Source organism: Eumetopias jubatus, unplaced genomic scaffold (genome assembly GCF_037043125.1).
Source record: "Eumetopias jubatus isolate StellerSeaLion01/CBP00866 unplaced genomic scaffold, mEumJub1_p1.0 scaffold_4, whole genome shotgun sequence".
Classification (NCBI taxonomy): Eukaryota; Metazoa; Chordata; class Mammalia; order Carnivora; family Otariidae; genus Eumetopias; species Eumetopias jubatus.
In genome coordinates this window covers 16285556-16305454 of record NW_028274810.1, presented here as the reverse complement: position 1 = coordinate 16305454, position 19899 = coordinate 16285556, and the positions used below count along the sequence as shown (strand labels likewise).

Below are 19899 nucleotides of genomic sequence, written 5' to 3'. Positions count from 1 at the left end.
TCTTCCATTCTATAAGTCTTCCTCAGTGATCCATTCCAATGGCTTCAACTCAAAAACCACCTGTCCATCAGAGATCAAAAGTCCTACTGGACAGCTACCTATTCATGTTGCAGAGATGCCTCAAACTCAGCATGTCCAAAATGGAACCCGTCATTGTACCCCAAAATCTATTCCCCTTACTGTATTCTCCATGTACGTAGTTGCCCAAAGTAGGCCCCAGAGTATCATCCTTGATTCCTCTTTCTTTCTCGCTTCCATATCCACTCAGTCAGTGAGTCCTGTTGATTCTATTTCCAAAATATTTTTCAGTTCATTTCCTTCTTCTTCAGTTTCTCCAGCCACCACCTTATCCTGGTGCTCATCATTTCTTACCTGGCTGATAGGAATATCCTTAAATAGCATCCCTGCCTCCAGTCTGGCCTCACTCTCCTCTAATACATCCTCCATTTTTTTTCCATGTTGATCTTTCTTAAATGTAAATATACTCATTTCACTTCTCTATAGAAGATGCTTCAATAGGTCGCTCACCCTCTTCAGGATAAAATCAAGACTCCTATTATACTTGGCTTCTGCCTACCTGTCCAGCCTGCTTTTGTCATTCTCTTCCCAGAAACACACTCTGCTACACACTGGAGCCAAATGAACCACCTTCAATTTCCTTAGTGAGCAATGTTCCCCTGTGCCTGCATTTCTGTCCACACGCCACTGCTTCTGTTCGAAATACATATCTTTCCCTTCACCTTAGTGGACCTGAGATTCAGGCAGGCTTGGGCTCAAACTCCAGCTCAGGGACTTCTGTGTTTTCAGTCCTTCAGTAAGGACTCGCTGGCACTGGGCAAAGTCGGGGAATACAAACCTGAAAACCAGTATTGCCTAAGGAAGCTCACAGTTTTATTAAGGAGAGAGATAAGTACTGAGATAATCAGAATTTAATGTGAAAGTGCTATAACAGAGGGAGACAAAAAGAACTGTGACAATGAAGAAGGTTTCCTGGAGGAAGTAACTCCTGAGTCAAGTCTTGCAGGATGTTCGCTACTATCTGACATTCATTCAAAAAACACTTACTGAGCAATTATCACATGCCAGGCTCCAAGCGCTGGAGTCCATGGAGAAGCAGGCAAGCCCCTGCCTTCAAGGAGCTTTCACTCTAAATTCAATTCAACTTCATGGCAATGTCATATTACACACAGGAATTCAACTTAAAAGTTTTCCTTCCAGATGTCAGACTGGGATGCTTTCATAAAACTTAGGTTAGCATGCAGCTTCTACTCTGAATTCAAAATGAATAAGCAAAAATGCTCTATTTCCTTTAAGAGCTACTATGAAAAGAATACAGAAGTCTTTTTTAAAGTAAATAAAATGAACTTAAGAATTCTAAAGTTTGGTCATAAAGAATCTGAGTTCATGTAGTTCTAATCTCCTGGAAGAGAAATTCCTCCTGGAGTACACATGGAAAATTATTATAGAGTAAAACAAGAACCCAAAAAGCACTATATGTTCATTGCTATTGAATCAGTTTATTAACTCCTCTTTGTTAATAAATTCCAGAGGTGACAACAATTACCTGTTCATATGCCCAGAACTTAACAGCTGTCTCAGGAGCAATTTTAATGACATTTGTGCCATTTCCTCTCCAAAGGGAGCGGACACCTCCTTCTCTCACCATCTGTCGAAAGCCATTGTATATGTTCATTTTGCCTGATTTTGAACCATGGACCTAAAAATAAAAGCAAAAGGATACAAAACATTGGTGGCATGTTACTGTTACTATTTCTAAAGTAACTGTACAAACCACCCTCTTTATTTCAATACTATTTATTACTGCAAGAAGATGTATTTAAAAACAGAATATAGAAAGTTTGGATAATGTATAATGCTAGGAAGAATTACTACCAGCATTTTAGAGGCCTGACTCTAAATCTAAAACTAAGAAAAATCAGTATCCTCAGTGTGGGAAAGCAGAGAGGACACGATCTAAATTAAAATTATTATGAACAACATTCATAAGATAACATGAACCAAATTATATATTAGGCTATGGAACACCCCTTGGAATGCAAACAAGTTCAGTTTAAGAAAACTTTTAAAAATATACTGCAGGTAATATACTATCTCTCCCCCCACCAGAAGTAATACCAATATGAAATATAAATGGGTCTGAAAACAATTTTGTATTATGTGTATCAGAGCCACAGACACTGGAATGCACATAGCCTGGCACCAAAAATAAAAATTGTACCTTCTATGGCTTATCTCAAAGCCTCTCTAGGCAATAAATTCATGGCAACATGAATGCCTCACCCTGTGAATACCTGGTTTAGACTACAGATGTGATCACTGTTTAAAAAACACTAGACCTTATAACTGCCTCCATGTAAAAACAATTAAATCCAATAAGCCAAAAACGCATAAAGAAATCAGCTCTCTTCTGACTGTTTTGGCTCACACAAAATGAGTGACTACTGTAAAAAAATAGAAAAACAAGATGTGAGGGGCTGAAGACTAAAAGTCAGTCACGTGGGCAATGTGTGGTTGATCCGCAATAAAGACTCTGGAGGGGTGCCTGGGTGGCTCCGTCATTAAGCGTCTGCCTTCAGCTCAGGTCATGATCCCAGGGTCCTGGGATCGAGTCCTGCATCGGGCTCCCTGCTCAGTGGGGAGCCTGCATCTCCCTCTCCTTTCTGTTCATGCTCTATCTCTGTCGCTATCTCTGTCTCTCTCAAATAAATAAAATTTTCAAAAAAAAACAAAATAAGTATGTAGCTAAAACCTGAGAATTAAAAAAAAAAAAGACTCTGGACATCAAAGACGTGGGTGAACTTTCTTGGTCGGTTTGCAACACTGTGCATACACTGTCACACCTCAGTGTCAGGAAAGTAACACATCATGACTTCCCCCAAGAGAAGATAATAAAAGCTCTGCATTTGGCACCGTCCCGAACTTGTCCCAATACGCTTCTTTCTTTCGCCGATTTTAATCTGTAACTTTGCCTTGTCATAAAACACAACCAGGAGTACAAAAGCTTCTAGTGTGTTCTGTGAGCCCTACTGAATTACTGAACCTGAAGGTAGTTTTGAAAGACCCCACCCAGTCACCCCACGGGTCTTGCAAGAAATAAAGTCCAGAGATATTTGTTTTATTTTAAATAAACGTCACAATAAAATACAACAAAGAAAAAGAGGAATGCTTATACAAGCTCTCTCAAAGTCAATGTGCTATCATTCCTAAAGAAAAACACAAGCGCCAATTCCTTCTCCTTTTTCTTTAAAGCACTATTTTTACCCCTAAATATATTTTGAGATTTAGGCACATTCTGAATGGATGCTTGCTTAAAATATCGTCAGAAATCTCTTTATACGTAAATCTGAGGACAGGTATAAAAAGTGTTGACCATAGGTGTGACAACACAACTTCTAAAACTACTATATTCCAGTGGGGTGTTCCAGTGTATCCGGCATTTTTACATACTTTACATCATTTAATTCTTCCAACCAGCCTTGTTAGATATTCTTAATCCCACTGCAGGATGAAGGAAAATGAGACCTTGGGGGTTTCATGCAGTGTGAGAACCACAAGGTCTAGAGTCAAAGATACTTCCTTCCTCATCTAATTGTTGTAAAGGAAAAGTTATTTACTTCTCTGAGCCTCAGGTTCTCCACAGATAATGTGAGGATGAAATACTCACCTCACTGGGTTGCTAAATGGGTTACCATAATGAGCACCAAGTAAATATCAATTCCTTTCCTTTCTCTCTTTCTTTCCACTCTGAGCAGCCAAGACCACATCTTGCTAGTAAATAGCAAAGTCAGTCTATAAATCCAGGTCTTTTCTGCTAACCTCATCTTTAGAATGTTTTTAAAAATTATATCCTTGTTCCAAGATTCTAAACTTTGGAAATATCTCACTTTTGAGAAAATACATAAAACAGAAGGAAAATATTATCTCCTAAAATAACGGTTAGAGACCTTTTATTTATTATTAAAATATAATGTATTATTTGTTTCAGGCGTACAGGCCTGTGATTCATCAGTCTTATATAATACCCAATGCTCATTACAACACATACCCTCCCCAATGTCCATCACCCAACCACCTCATCCCTTCCACCCCCCTCCCCTCCAGCAACCCTCAATTTGTTTCCTGAGATTAAGAGTCTCCTAGGGTTTGTCTCCCTCTCTGGTTTTGTCTTGTTTCATTTTTCCCTCCCTTCCCCTATGATCTTCTGCCTTGTTTCTCAAATACCTCATATCAGTGAGATCATATGATACTTGTCTTTCTTTGATTGACTTATTTCACTTAGCATAATACCCTCTAGGTCCATCCACGTCATTGCAAATGGCAAGATTTCATTTTTTGATGGCTGCATAATATTCCATTGTATGTATATACCACATCTTCTTTATCCATACAGACTTTTTTTTTTTTTAATAAACATTTGAAAAGTCATGGAATGCCAGAGATTAAAAGTCCATCACACACATGGACCCATAATTTAAGGTTTGGTGAAATACTCATAGGGACTGAATTCAGAATTAGTAACAATAGAGATTTCATACCTATCTTTTAAATGTAGAAAGGAAGATTATGGAGAAATTTTAAAACTTCTTTCTCAAAGCGGCACATTTCTCATCGTTTTAGCATATGTGGGAGATGCTGAGACACAAGATCACAAGGCTCACCTGCATCATGACTTTCAGACGGTCCAAAGGGGCCGTGCTTGTCCGAGAGACAGCACCCGCGATACCTCCTGCCAAGAGCTGCCTCCACCACTGCCCAGACTTCTTCTCATCTTCTGTGAATTCGTCTGGAATAGTTAAACTATCTCCAATGTCAATACCCTGTTAAGATGGAAAAAAGATCGCCATGCTCCCTCCGTTAAAAATAGATAACTCCAGAAGGTTCGCTGTAGAGAATCATGTGTTATTTTACAGTGAAGATCACCTTTATTCCTTAGAAAGTATACTACACCAATCTGAGCATACAGATGATTTTAAATAGCCTCCTCACACTAAATGAAGTGCAGGATCAGTTCACAAGAAATGAAAGTTGACCGTAATTACAAAGTTACAAAACCAACAATTACAACTTTCTTTCTTAAATAGATTCAGAGTAACTTTTCTCCTCTTGGTCTAAGTCAGAATGAAAGGTCAGTGGTTTATCAGGTGGGAATCCTTCTTAGCTAGGGAAAGAAATTAGTTTGTCAATTCTTCAAAGATACTCCCTTTATCTCAAAATTCTATCCATGTTATTCTTTATACCATGATACATGCTTTACTTAGACCTGTAAATAAAAATTAAATTAAAGCTATATATGTGAACACCCCAAAACTCATCTCCTATGTAGACTGCCTATAAATATTTTTATAGACTTGTCATTTAAAACATGCAACAGGTTCTTCAGGCGCCTGGGTGGCTCAGTCATTAAGCGGCTGCCTTCGGCTCAGGTCGTGATCCCAGGGTCCTGGGATCGAGCCCCGCATCAGGGTCCGTGCCCCACGGGAAGCCTCCTTCTCCCTCTCCCACTCCCCCTGCTTGTGTTCCCTCTCTCGCTGTGTCTCTCTGTCAAATAAATAAATAAAATCTTTAAAAAAATAAATAAATAAAAAATAAAAAATAAATAAAACATGCAACAGGTTCTTTATAAAATTTAGCTAACAGGGAGGTACTGTTTAAAAATAATCCTTCCTCCAATCTATTTAATAAGCATTACCATAGATTACAAATATAACTTGAGATAAATGGAGTTCTAAAATGACAGTATTTTTACGAGTTTATTATCTAAATGATTCTGCTGTAAAGGATTTTATAGGTAGGAGTGTAGGGGTAAGAGGCTATATGCTATAGTAGTAACCTCCTCTTTCTTCACTTTAATATCAATAAAATGAATACACGATTGTTAACTACTATCTCCAAAGGTACAGCGAGAGTCTGATTATGTAAATATAAATTCACATAAGTGGAAAATGTATCTAGGCAACTGAACGTACAGTATATTATTCTATACTCATAGAAGAGGCATTCATCACCATAATTTTACAATGATCTATTTAAGTTTAGGCATTGTTACTAGGGGCAATGTGAACTCCAGGCTTCATTTATTATGTATAAAACTTATTGAAATCCATGAATAAGCATAGCAGACAAGCCCACTAGGAAAATTAAAATTCCCTCCAAGAATTCCCACTGGTTTCGGGAGCAGATTGCACAATAAACTGACCTTTAGTTATACCAATATATGTTAGCAGAATATTAATGAAATTTCATTAAAATTTGAAAGTTTTGAGAAATGCAGACAGGTGTGAACTGTTAAACAAAAGAGCCAAACGTGGTTTAACCTTCAATTATTGTTATTATAAGTACCTTATCCCAGAGATAAATCTATACAGGTGACAAAACAAGCAAAAGTTTCAGAAGTCATGTCTGGCCCATCATTCACGGCCAAGGAAATAGAATCTCAGCAATCATGAGGTTCTGAGATCATTTAAACAATGTATATCTATAAAAAGTAAAAACCTCTGACTTTCACACTTCTCTTGGCAAAATACTTAAATGCAATAAAAGCTGGGCCGCTCAACTTCATAAGATTTTTGGAAGGCAGTATCTCCTCCAAGTATTGAGAATGGCAAAAATGGGTACCACATTTACGATGTTTATGCAGCCTCAGGGTTTTTTTTTTTATGATATTCTGAATATATACCTAATAGAATAAGCAGAACTCTACAAGTTAGGGAGCTACTGGGAATTGGGCACCCTGGCCTGTAAGCATTACAGAGTGTTCTCATGTAATAAATAACTATGGCTTACAAATAAGTATAATCTAATACACACAGCATACTTACAGTAGAATGTTTCCAGAAACGGATAATTTCCTCAATGTCTGTAACAGGATTAAATAAGAAATAGTCCCTCCATTCGTTCCAGTCTACTGTCATTGTCCCATCAGCATCAATACTGAAAATAAAAAGAAGCTACTTAAAAAACAAAATAAAATTTATAAGTAAAACATTATTGGCCATTTTGCAGAATGCTAGTTTCTTCTCCAACTCAATATTCTTATGAAAAGATCCCAATTCACAGTAATAGGTGGAAATGGCAGCAAGCTTTTGATGTTCTATTAGTTTTAATCATTTAGGTGAAGAAGGACCCCAAAGTCACAGAGAGATCTCACTAAAGACTACTTTTGGCACTGTGTCAAACTCTAATCAATGAGCTATCAAACACTAAAGCTGGAAGATTAAATGCTGGTAGGTAGTAATGAATGGATTTATGACCCATTTTTTCTTGCATTGGCTCAGGAAGATATTTCTTAATGTTCTAACATTTGGATGTGATTTTGGAACATACTCAAAATATTCTATCAATTTCCTTCTCCAACCTCCTCAAAGCTAAGAAAATTAGCAGTAATTGTAAAAAAAAAAAAAAAAATCTAACTTGGTGACTGGGCCTTTTGAGTCTTAAGAAATCCTGGTACCTCATCTTCAACATTTAACATTAATATACTCTAGCCTTAGATATTTTTCATTAACTTTTTGCCTAATTTACAAGTTTCTTGGCAGTGTGCTATTTGACCAGTTTTTTCCCAAGATCAACTCTGAACTCTGCCAGGATTTTGATTGTTTTGTTCACTATCTATACCCAGGATCTAAAGTGGCTGGCGCAAAGAAGGTGTTCACTTATTTGTTGAATTAATGACTGTCCCTGAAAAAAAAGTCTGGGTGTCTCCTTCAAACCTTGTATTTATCAATAATTTGTATGAAAATGATACATTAAGATGGCATTCAAATCAAATGCAATTTTCAGGTATTGATATTATGTTTTCTGGTGCCAATTTTAATTTTGATCTGCATATTTGTGAAATTACACAAACATTAATTTGTCTTAGCACATGGGTACTAACATCTCACATGAGAGCCCTAGTTACAACATTATTCTAGGTTACAATATTTAGAGCTCTATTTTTATCACTGTTTTCTATTTTAATGCAATTGTTTATCATCTGACCCTACCCCTCAATCTCCCATATATGGATTCATGAGCATCTTCCACAGGGCAAGGATTTTTGTTGATTTTGATCACTGAGATGACCCAAGTTTTTAGAACAGTGCCTGGCAGGGAGAATATTTACTGAATGAATAAATGAATTCTAAATTCCATAGCGTAAAGCCACAGAACACTCACAAACTTCTTAAATAAAATAGTCTGTGGGTTTAAATTGTATTTCTCTTCAAATCACCAATGAGGTTTAACATCCCTTATCATATTCACTTGCTATTCATGTTTCCCCTTGTGTGAAATGCCTATTTGTGTCTTTTGCCCATTTTTTTAATGGGTTGGGTATCTTATTCTTTTCTATGTACAGTTCTTTACATAGCTGATTCTAGTACTTCAAGTTATAAATTAGCAAATACCTTCTCTTTGTCTTTTTACCTTGTTTACGCTATCTGTGAATAGATTCTCTTCATTTTAATACAGCTGAATGTGTCGATCTTTTGTTACTACCTTTCATGTCTTTTTTTTTTTCAAACATTTCCTTCCCTACACTGAGGTAAAGACATTTCCTTTTCTTCCCCTACAAGTATTATAGTTTAACTTTCACATTTAGGTTGATTTTTATGTATGGTGTGAGGTAGGTACCCAGTTTCATTGCTGTCTGCATGGATAACCAGAGGTACTAGCACCATGTACTGCAGAGTCTCTCCTTTTCTGCAAAGTGATCTGCAAAGCTACTTCTCTTGTGTGACAAACCCCAAATATGGATGGGTCTGTTTCTGGGATATTATGTTCCATTTGTCGACTTATCTATATATGTACCACTACCCCATCTTAATTATGGCTTAATAACAACTCTCGATAAATGATAGAGCAGGTCCCCTGCTTCCCATGGCTCTTCAAGAATGTCTAGGTTATTCTTGGGTTCTTTGATATTAATTTGAGACTCAGCTTAACAAGTTTCTCAAAAAAAAAAAAAACTACTTTTTTTTCAATGCCATTGAATCATTATCAATTTGGAGAAAAGGCACATCTTTTCTGTACTTTGTAATCTAACAAAATGTTTTAAGTTGCCCTTTTAAAGTACTGATTGTGGTATATTATGCTTTCTATATACAGCTAATGTTTTTTAAAAGATTTTATTTATTTACTTGACAGAGAGAGACCCAGCGAGGGAGGGAACACAAGCAGGGGGAGTGGGAGAGGGAGAATCAGGCTTCCCACAGAGCAGGGAGCCCGATGTGGGGCTCGATCCCAGGACCCTGGGATCATGACCTGAGCGAAAGGCAGACGCTTAATGATTGAGCCACCCAGGTACCCCTATATACAGCTAACTTCTTTTTCTATAGAGCTAACAGATCATTAATATTTTCTCTAAAATATTTACATCTAGGGGCACCTGAGTAGCTAAGTTGTTTGGGCATCAGACTCTTGGTTTCAGCTCAGGTCTCTCATGGTTATGAGATGGAGCTCAGCATCAGGCTCTGCACTCAAAGGACTCTCTCCCTATCCCTCCCCCCACTCACATACTCTCTCTCTCTCAAATAAATAAATCTGTAAAATGTATATATATATAAAAAGTAACATATATATATCTATGTCATAAATGATGTCGGCCTATAATTCCCTTCTCTCACTAGTTGTCCGCCTTTGCTGTTATGCTTAGCACGGCCTCACAGCGTGGATCGGATAGTGCACTTCTACACTCTCCATATATTTGTAGACCTGTTCTTTAACAGTTTGTAAGAACCATCTGGGGCTAAAGTTTTCTTCATGGGAAAATTTTTAATTACTGATGCGATGTGTTTGTTTAGGTACTATTGGCTATTTCTTCTTGATTTAGTTTTGGTAAATTATATCTGTCTGGAAATTCTTCTATTTCATGTTTTCAAATTTATTGGCATAAAATTATTTGTGACATTATCTTTGAAAAATTTCTGATGTGTCTTTGCAATCATTTATTATTTCCATTTATTATTATTTCCATCTCACTTTTTTTTAAGATTTATAAAATTTATTTATTTGACAGAGGGAGACACAGAGAGGGGGGGAACACAAGTAGGGGGAGTGGGAGAGGGAGAAGCAGGCTTCCCGCCGAGCAGGGAGCCCGATGCGGGGCTTGATCCCAGGACCCTGGGACCATGACCTGAGCCAAAGGCAGACTGAGCCACCCAGGCGTCCCCTCATTTCTCTTTTTTCTTCATCAGTCTCTCCAGAAGTTTGTCTTTTCCAATAACCGATGTTTGACTTTGTTGATCCTGTTACCGTATCTCTGCATTCTATTTCCACTGCGCTTCCTTAATTACCTCCTTCTTTCTACCTTCTTTGAAATTATTCTGATTTCTCCCTTTAAATTAGCACATTAATGCTCAGCCTTAATTCCTTTCTTTTCTTTTTAATTTACTTCTGTTTACTTCCCTTTCAGGTGTCAGACCAAGTAAAAAAGACGGAGGAATGGAGAGAGGAACACAGCTGGCCTGGGATGGGAGTGGCATGGAAGTGGGGGAGGGACCCTGTTCATATCACATCCACAAAGAACTCACTGGGTGTCCCCATGACCATGTGGAAGGACTGTCTGCTGGCGGTCAGGCTGGGGACATGTAGGCCAGGTCTCATCCTGGAGGGGCTCCTGGGGGCCCCATGGCCACAGGTGGTGGAGGCACCATCAGCATGGGGGGACCACAGAAAGAAGGCGCACCGTGGGGGCTGTAGCTCAGATGGATGCGGGGGCTGCAAAGGCTGCTGGTCATTGAGTGGTGGCTGCGGTGGCTATGCTTGCTGGGCACTGGCTCCCATGGCCCCGCAGGCTACTGCGGGTTGTGTGGTCCCACTCATTGCTGTTGCCACTCAACTTCAAGTCCCTGGCCTTCAGGTCCTTCCCCTTCTGCCAGTCACTGCCACTACAGATGGAGCCTCTGCTCCAGCCGCCTTCACTGTACTGACTGCAGCCACTGCCCCCGCCAGAGCTGTACGCCAGCTCTGGGAAGCCCAGGTGCAGGTTGTAGGGGTGTGGGGGCAGCAGGTAATGGTAAGGGAAAGCCTTGGACCAAGGGGTGGCCCCCAGTGTGGCAAAGGGGCCAGTATGTCCTGGTAGAGGTGCCATGGAAGCCATCGTGATCATGGAGGGACACGTTAGCCATGTTGCCACAAAGGTCTCTGAAGATATAGAAGCACTGCTCAGAGAAGGTGACCTTCTTGATAGTGGATGAAGCTGCTTCCAGAAGGCTGCTAGCATACTTACTGGCCTCCTGCCAATCAGTGAAGCCTTCCACATTGTGGTACAGCAAGTCCACCACATCCAAGCCAATGAAAACACTGGGGATGGTAACCTTGAGTCACATGCGGCCACCGACCTCCAGCGCAGATTCAGAGGAGGCCATGTCTTTGATGGTGGTGGCCACGTCAGTGTGGAAGGACAGGTATAAGTCATCCAGGCACTCTGTGTCATGGATGGAGCTGGTGATGGAAGAGCCAGTGGAGGTGATGGTGCTCAGGACAGGGCTCATGCCATAAGCTGCAGGGTGGGTGACCCAGGATTCAGGGTCAGTAGGCCAGAAGGGCTCACTCCTGGACAGTGTAAAACAGCCAGGTGGACTTGGGTCCCAGCCCCCTGGCTGCAGTCAGGGTGATGACCCCAGTCTGTGCACAGTCTCATGCAAAACCCATACCACACCATCATTACTCATGTTCTCACAGCTCACCTAGCTTGCCTGTAACAGTGCATCTTCTAGATCTACGCCTCCATAGCAGTCACGGCCCCAGCCTTCATGATAGAGACAATGCAGATGCCTCCATCACCATGCTCTTTGCCTTGGCCTACAGTGAGATGCACAGAAAGTTGTACTTTTCCATGAGAGTGACCATGATGATGTTGAGTGACACGGTGGAGTCCATGGTGCTGCTGAAGGACCAGGACCACTAAGGCTGTGAAACCTCCTGCTTCTGATGCCGCTTATCTTCTCATCAGGTGTAAGGGGCTGCTCTGCTCTGTGGAGCTGCTGAACCTGAGGATGCAGTCACCCTCATCCAAATTGAAGAAGCTGGTGGTCTCCAACTCGCTGCTCATAAAGGCCAAGCTGGCTCTCACCACCGTTCCACCTTTGCAGTTCCATTTCACCAGGTACCATGTCTCCTGCCCATCCAGGTGGTAGATGATCTTGGTCTCACTCATGGCTCTGGCCTAGCACCCTGTGCACCCCTTAATTCTTCTCTAATACAAGCTTCAAAGCCATAAAATTCCCCCTACATACCACTTTAGTTATATCTCAAAAGCTTTCATGTGTGATATTCTTTCAAGTCAAAGTATCCTTGAATGTCTACTATGATTTCCTCTTTGACCCAAAACTTATTGAGAAGTGTATATCATATCCAAAACCAACGTATTTTTAGAACTTACTTCCACTATTAACTTCTAAATTAATATATATGGTCAAAGAAAATGGTCTCTGTGATACCAATTATTTAAAATGTGTTAAGCCTGGCTTTATGGTCTACTATAAAATCAATTTTTATACATGCTATAAGTACATGAGAAAAAAATTTTTCTGGTTTTTTGGTACAAGGTTCCATTGTATGCCCATTAAGTCAAGCTTATTTATTTCTCTTCCATCTTGACTAAACTTTTTCCTCGGCTTGATCTAACAAGTATAGGAAGATATATGTTAAAATTTCTCACTACTATAAAAAATTTGTCAATTTATCCCTGGAATTCTATCAACCAGCTTAAAAATTTTATGTCTTTGGGGTGACTTTTAAGATTTTATTTATTTTTTTAAGATTATTTATTTATTTGTTTGAGAGAGAGAGAGAGAGACAGCAAGAGAGGGAACACAAGCAGGGAGAGCGGGAGAGGGAGAAGCAGACTCCCCGCTGAGCAGGGAGCCCGATGCGGGGCTTGATCCCAGGACCCCAGGATCATGAGCTGAGCTGTAGGCAGGCACTTAACAGACTGAGCCACCAAGGCATCTCTTTGTGGTGAATTTTAAATGTGGTGACACTTTATTTCCCATGAATGTTTTTTACCTTATAATTTTATCCAATATTAATTAGCTACTTCAGCTTGCTTTTAGTTTGTAGGATTTTGTTTTCCTTTTTCTTTCATCTCTCTGTTATAGCAAATCTTGTTTTTATTTTGAGATACATTAAAAGTCCACTATAAGTAGGGATCATAAAAAAAGTAATATAGTTTCACACCACTGTGAGGTTAATATTTTTCTTCTTTCCCTTTTTCATTGTTAATAATATTTTTCAATTAGTATATTCTGTCACAATACTATGAAAATATTGAAATTCTTTGTCCCCATCAGATTGTACACCAAACTGAGAAAATCCTGGCTGACCAGAAGCAATAACCTCCTAACTTAACTCTTCTCTCCCACCCCGCCACCCCCAAAAACTAATAACTTTATTTAACCTGCCCCATTTGGGAATGGAGGTGAAAGGAAAACAGGACCTAACATTATTTCAGGGCACATCTTGGTGGGGTTTTATTGTACTTAAAACTTATTTCTCCCATCCTATCTTCTGCTTTCTATTTGTCTCATTTTTTTCTTTGAATTGTTTTCCTCCTTTCTTTACTTTGTTGGAATGCCTGAATTTCGTGCTTGTTGATTTTCTTATTCCATTTTTCCCCTTACTGGTTTAGAAGTTATATACTCAATTCCTAGACTCTCAGCGGTTTACCCTGAAATTCTGCCATGTACACATAACAACAAAATCTAAAGTTATTATTTTACCTCCCTCTCCTGAATAAGAATCTTAGGACAGTGTGAAACAAATTATTCTCTCCTGACTCACTCTTCTTGTCTATTATTTCAGCTGTCCTTTTTCTTAAATCCTACAAATTGGTCATTATTATTACATTTACGGCTGTCTCCAATGGACCACTCAAACAGCTCATGGACCACCAGCTAAGAGACAGACCACCAGTGGTCTAGAGAGCATTCTGAGAAACACTGCCTGACCCATTGCCCGAATGTGCCCTTCACAACATGCTTCCACGTCTGAACATGTCTTTCCCTCTATCTAGAACGTCCTGCCCCTCACACTTTTTCACTAGGATAACTTCTACTCATTCTTCAACACATTCTTCAATATTTTCTGAGGGCACATGATTACAGGGTGCTGATTATGTAACAGTTAACAGGACAGAAGTGGTCTGTGCCCTCGAAGCTTAGTGTAGTAGGAAAAACAGGCACTAAACAATAGCAGCTAATAGCTAATATTCACTGAGCCTTTGCTAGGCATTGTTCTAAGCACTTCGCAAGCAAATTTATTTAATCCTGAAAACAATCCTATATACTTTCTATTGTCTCCATTTTATACACAGAGAGAGGCTAAGTATTTTGTCCTGGGTCACAGGCCTGGTAAGTGGAGTAGAATTAAGTATTTCATTTCAACCCAGGCATTCTAACTTCAGAAACTATATTTCTAACCACTAGGCTATAGAAATAAGCTCATGGTTACCACCTGTAAGAACCACAGAGCAGAGAAACAGGTTGCACAAATAAAGAAAACCGCTGTAGGGTGGGAGGGGGCAGATTTAGACAGCATAGCTCTCTCTGAGGTGAAAACTGAAGGCTTATAAAGGATAGGGGAGGGGAGAGGTTTAGTCCCTTAAGCACTAAGAACTGCAAGCGCTCCAAAGTTGGAAATGACTCTTAGAGAATTCACAGAACTGAAAGAAACATGGTGGGAGCATTGTCCACAGATTTTGCCCATGCCTAGCTCTTCATCATATCCTTTAATAAACTGGAAAGTGTAAGTAAATATTTCCGAGTTCTGTAAGCCACTTTCACTAAGCAAGAGACGCTAGGGCTTCATCCAGCCAAAGAGGTCGAAGTGGTTCTGGAAACTTTGGTGGTGGTCGTGGAGGTGGTTTTGGTGGGAATGACAACTTTGGTGGTGGAGGGAACCTCAGTGGGCGAGGTGGCTTTGGCGGCGGTCGAGGTGGTGGTGGACATGGTGGCCGTGGGGATGGCTGTAACGGATTTGGTCATGATGGAAGCAGCTCTGGAGGTGGCGGAAGCTATGATTTTGGCAATTACAACAATCAATCCTCAAATTTTGGATCCAGGAAAGGAGGAAATTTTGGAGGCAGAAGCTCTGGCCCCTATGGTGGTGGAGGCCAATACTTTGCCAAACCACGAAACTAAGGTGGCTATGGTGGTTCCAGCAGCAGCAGTGGCTATGGCAGTGGCAGGTTTTAATTACGGCCAGGAAACAGAGCTGAGCAGGAGAGAAGAGACAGGGAAGTGACAGGGAAGCCACAGGTTACAACAGATTTGTGAACTCAGCCAAGCCCAGTGGGGGCAGGGCCTAGCTGCTACAAAGAAGACATGTTTTAGACAATACTCATGTGTATGGGCAAACAACTCGAGGACTGTATTGTGACTAATTGTATAACAGGTTATTTTAGTTTCTGTTCCGTGGAAAGTGTAAAGCATTCCAACAAAGGGTTTTAATGTAGATTTTTTTTTTGCATCCATGCTGTTGATTGCTAAATGTAATATCTGATCATGACACTGAATAAATGTGTCTTCAAAAAAAAAAAAAAATATTCAGTCCCCCACTCCGATTTCTCCAGAGAGGGGAGAGAGGCTTACAATAGAGTTAATAATTGAACATGCCTATATGAGGAAGCCCCCATAAAATCCCCCAAAGTGTGGGTTCAGAGAACTTTCACATTGGTGAACACATCCATACCAGGAGGGTAACACAGCCCAACTCCACAGGGACAGAAGCTCACGTGCTTGCGACCCTCACAGACCTCACCTTATGTATCTCTTCATCTGGCTGTTCATCTGTATCCTTCATCATATCCTTTAATAAACTGGAAGATGTAAGGAAATATTTCCCTGCGTTCTGAAAGCTGCTCTGAGGAAGGAGGTCTTGGGAACCTCCAATGTGTAGCCAAGCCGGACAAAAACTGAGGGTAACATGGGGACCTACTACTTGTGACTGGCATCGAACTGAGGAGGAGTCTTGTGGGACTGAGCCCTTAACCTATGGGATCTGACACTATCTCCGGGCAGATAGTATTAGAATTAAGTTAAATTGTAAGGTACCAGGGCTGATGTCACAGATAATTGCCTGTTGTGGGGTGGGCGGGGGTGGGGGAATCCACACATTTGGTGGCCAGAAGTGTCAGAAGTGAAGTGTTTCCTGTGTTGATAAAGAAGACACACAGAGAAAGGAAAAGGGAGGTTTTTCCAGTATAAACATATTCTAGTATTTTTGCTGAAGCAGCACAAATGCTAATAATAATAATAACCCAAAAGTATAAAAGAATATACAATTTATTAGCCATCAGGGAAATACAAATCAAAATAATAACGAGATACATTATACCCACGTAGATGGTAAAAAGCAAAAGACAACAAATAACAAGTGTGGGGAGGATGTGGAGAAACTAAAACCCTCATACATGGCTGTTGGAATTATAAAATGATGCAGTCACTTTCAAAAACAGTCTGGCAGTTCCTCAAAATGTTAAACATAGAGTTATCATAGAATCGAGTCATTCCACCTCTAGGCATATACCCAACAGAACTGAAAACGTATGTTCACACAAAAACTTGTACATGAATTATTCATAATAGCCAAAAAATGGAAACAACCAAACGCCTATCTACAGATGAATGGATAAACAAAGTGTGATATATCCTTACAATGGAATGTGACTTGGTCTAAAAAAGGAATGAAGTACTGATACATGCTACAAATGCATGAACTTTGAAGATATCATGCTAAGTGAAAAAGGCCAGACACAAAAGGCCACATGCTGTAGGATTCCATTTTTTTGTGAAATGTCCAGAACAGACAAATCAAAAGAGACAAAATGTAGGTCAGTGATTGCTGGGGGCTTGCAGAGGAGGAATAAGGAGTGACTGCTAATGGGTACTGGGTTACTTTTTGGGGGTGATGAAAATGCTCCAAAATTAAGTAGTGGTGATAGTTACACAAGTCCGTGAATATATTAAAAGCCACTGACTTATTTCACTTAGTATAATCTCCTCCAGTCCCACCCATGTTGATGCAAAAGTTGGTATTCATCCTTTCTGATGGCTGAGTAATATTCCATTGTATATACGGACCACATCTTCTTTATCCATCCGTCTGTTGAAGGGCATCTCAGCTCTTCCCACAGTTTGGCTATTGTGGACATTGCTGCTATGAACACTGGGGTGCATATGGCCCTTCTTTTCACTACATCTGTGTCTTTGGGATAAATACCCAGGAGTGCAATTGCTGGGTCATAGGGTAGCTCTATTTTTAATTTTTTGAGGAACCTCCACACTGTTTTCCAAAGCGGCTGCACCAACTTGCATTCCCACCAACAGTGTAGGAGGGTTCCCCTTTCTCCACAACCTCTCCAACATTTGTTGTTCTTGCCTTGTCAATTTTTGCTATTTTAACTGGTGTAAAGTGGTATCTCAGTGTGGTGTTTTGTTTTTTTTTAAGATTTTATTTATTTATTTGACAGAGAGAAAGAGTGAGAGAGGGAACACAAGCAGGGGGAGTGAGAGAGGGAGAAGCAGGCTCTCCGCTGAGCAGGGAGCCCGATGCGGGGCTCGATCCCAGGACCCTGGGATCACGACCTGAGCCAAAGGCCGGCGCTCAACCGACTGTGCCACCCAGGCACCCCTCAGTGTGGTTTTGATTTGAATTTCCCTGATGGCTAATGTATGTCTTCTTTTGAGAAGTATCTGTTCATGTCTTCTGCCCATTTTTTGACTTGATTATTTGTTTCACTTTGTGGAACATGAGGAACAGCATGGAGGACATTAGGAGAAGGAAGGGAAAAATGAAGGGGGGGGGAATCGGAGGGAGAGATGAACCATGAGAGACTATGGACTCCGAGAAACTGAGGGCTTTAGAGGTGAGGGGGGTGGGAGGATGGGGTAGCCCAATGATGTGTATTAAGGAGGGCACGTATTACATGGAGCACTGGGCGTTATATGCAAACAATGAATCATGGAACACTACATCAAAAACTAATGATGTACTATATGGTGACTAACATAATAAAATAAAATTAAAAAAAAAAACAACCTTCAATTCCCTGGAAGAATGACTTCAGCAACAGAATATTACATGCCCCATACCCCACTGTCAAAATCTGGTTTACCCCTTTTCATTTTTTTAGTTTTTCATTTCCTCAGGAAAGCCTTCCTCATCCAATGTTAACAATAGCAACATCGTGCCCAAGCTCTGAGACTTGGACCCTCCTGTTGAGCGGCTGCTTTTTTTAAAAGAAATTCTGAACAGAAAGAAAGGAGGAAAATGCTACTGGTACAGATATAAAAGGAGATAAACTCAACAATAAAGACATTTAGCAGAAACTTTTTAGATAATGTCAAAAACTGAAAGCATTCACAGGAATATAATATAAGCACCCTTTTCTGTTTTCCATTATCACAAAAAAAAATTAATTAGTCCTTTTAGTTGTTTGTAATAGAAGAACCTTCAAGGGCACTGAAACTTTAAGAGATTATTGCTCTATCCTGTGAAATAAAACATTAAGGCTGTAAAGGTTTGACGCACTAAACAGCTGAATTGATTACCCTGGGCAATAATGTTCAAACTGGCATCTCCATTTTCTGAGAGTTTAAATCGGTATTCCTTTGTGAACCTTTGGAATTTCCCACTTATCCAGTGACATGTAGGTTAAATAATGTGATGAATCTGCTAAACATCTTATCCTGGAACAATGAGTTCCATTATCACCTTAGAAACCAAATGGGAAAAGTGGCAGCACGAAAATGCTTAGGTTCCTTCTCTATGGGTTGAACACCTCACTGCCATTCCACTGCCCCAGGGGCCTTCCTTGCAAGAGAGAATCCAATCTGAGCTTATACTTCCCACTCCTACACCTTAAATATGTACATACAAAACAAAAAGGAAGACAGATACTGAACACACATAATGAGGAATGGTTAAGGTGTAGAGAGTTTTCAGCTATACTTAAAATGAAGATCTTGAATACGAGATATGAAAATTAATGTCAAAGAAAGCCCACGACTGCCAGTAAGATAAAGAGCTTACCTTTGAAGAATCAACTCTGCTTGCTGTTCAGAAATAGTTAGACCTAGTATCTGGAGAGACTGGACAATTTCGGAAGCCTCAATTACTCCTTTAAAAAATGAAAAAGAGCATAAATTCAGACTCAGAATGGATAAGGATCTTAGAAATTCTGAATTTCAAATCTCTCATTTTTGTAAGGGAAAGCCTTGGACTCATTAAGGCAAAATTATGACTCTAGGTGAGTTACAGATTTGCTTAAATACATACTGCAACACCAACTCAAAGTTCAACAAATACACTAAACAAGTACACAGATGTTATCTCATTCAGAAATCATGAAGTCTCATCGGTAAATAATAAGAATCCATCTGAAGAAGAAGGGACTGAGAGCTTATGTGGCCTTACCGAGTAACAACATTAAGCAGCAGGACTGAGATTCAAATCAAGACACTCTGACTCCGAAGTAAATTCCATTAGGCTAGGACCTATTAATTTCACACATATGCATTTCTACATTTTAATAAATGACTAGGCAATTTTCATACGTGTAAAGATGTGTTGCGCGGGGTTAAAAGGAAGTAGAAAATGACTAAAAGAAGCCAAAGAGTGGGGACTATTCTTTTGAGAAATCTGGCAATAAAAATAAAGAAAGTGGGGATGGTAGGACAATGGAAGAGGGAAGGTTATTATTATTACTAGGGAAATTAGTGCATGTTTGTAGATAGAACGAGACAAAACAGAAGAGAGGAAGAAAGAGAAAATAGAAGCAATAAATGGGAGTGATAAATACTGCATTTCCCTCAAGCAGCTCAGAGACTCATGACCCCACGACCAATATGCACGAAACAGGAGGAAACCAAACAAAGCACGAGAGGGTCTGCTGCC

At 39.9% G+C, this 19899-nt stretch overlaps 1 protein-coding gene and 1 pseudogene across 1 annotated transcript in view; both read right to left on the bottom strand.

Annotated features, from left to right (window-relative positions):
* Positions 1-19899, bottom strand: part of LOC114207994 (mitochondrial adenyl nucleotide antiporter SLC25A24) — a 49971-nt gene that overhangs the window by 12655 nt on the left and 17417 nt on the right. Inside the window, exons 3-6 of the mRNA XM_028102086.2 lie at positions 19036-19123; positions 6840-6951; positions 4680-4838; positions 1565-1717 (exon numbers count right to left, since the gene is read on the bottom strand). Of these exons, the coding sequence (XP_027957887.1) occupies positions 1565-1717; positions 4680-4838; positions 6840-6951; positions 19036-19123 (512 nt within the window). The remainder of the gene's footprint in view (positions 1-1564; positions 1718-4679; positions 4839-6839; positions 6952-19035; positions 19124-19899) is intronic.
* On the bottom strand, positions 10043-12725 carry LOC114207993 (segment polarity protein dishevelled homolog DVL-3 pseudogene; annotated as a pseudogene).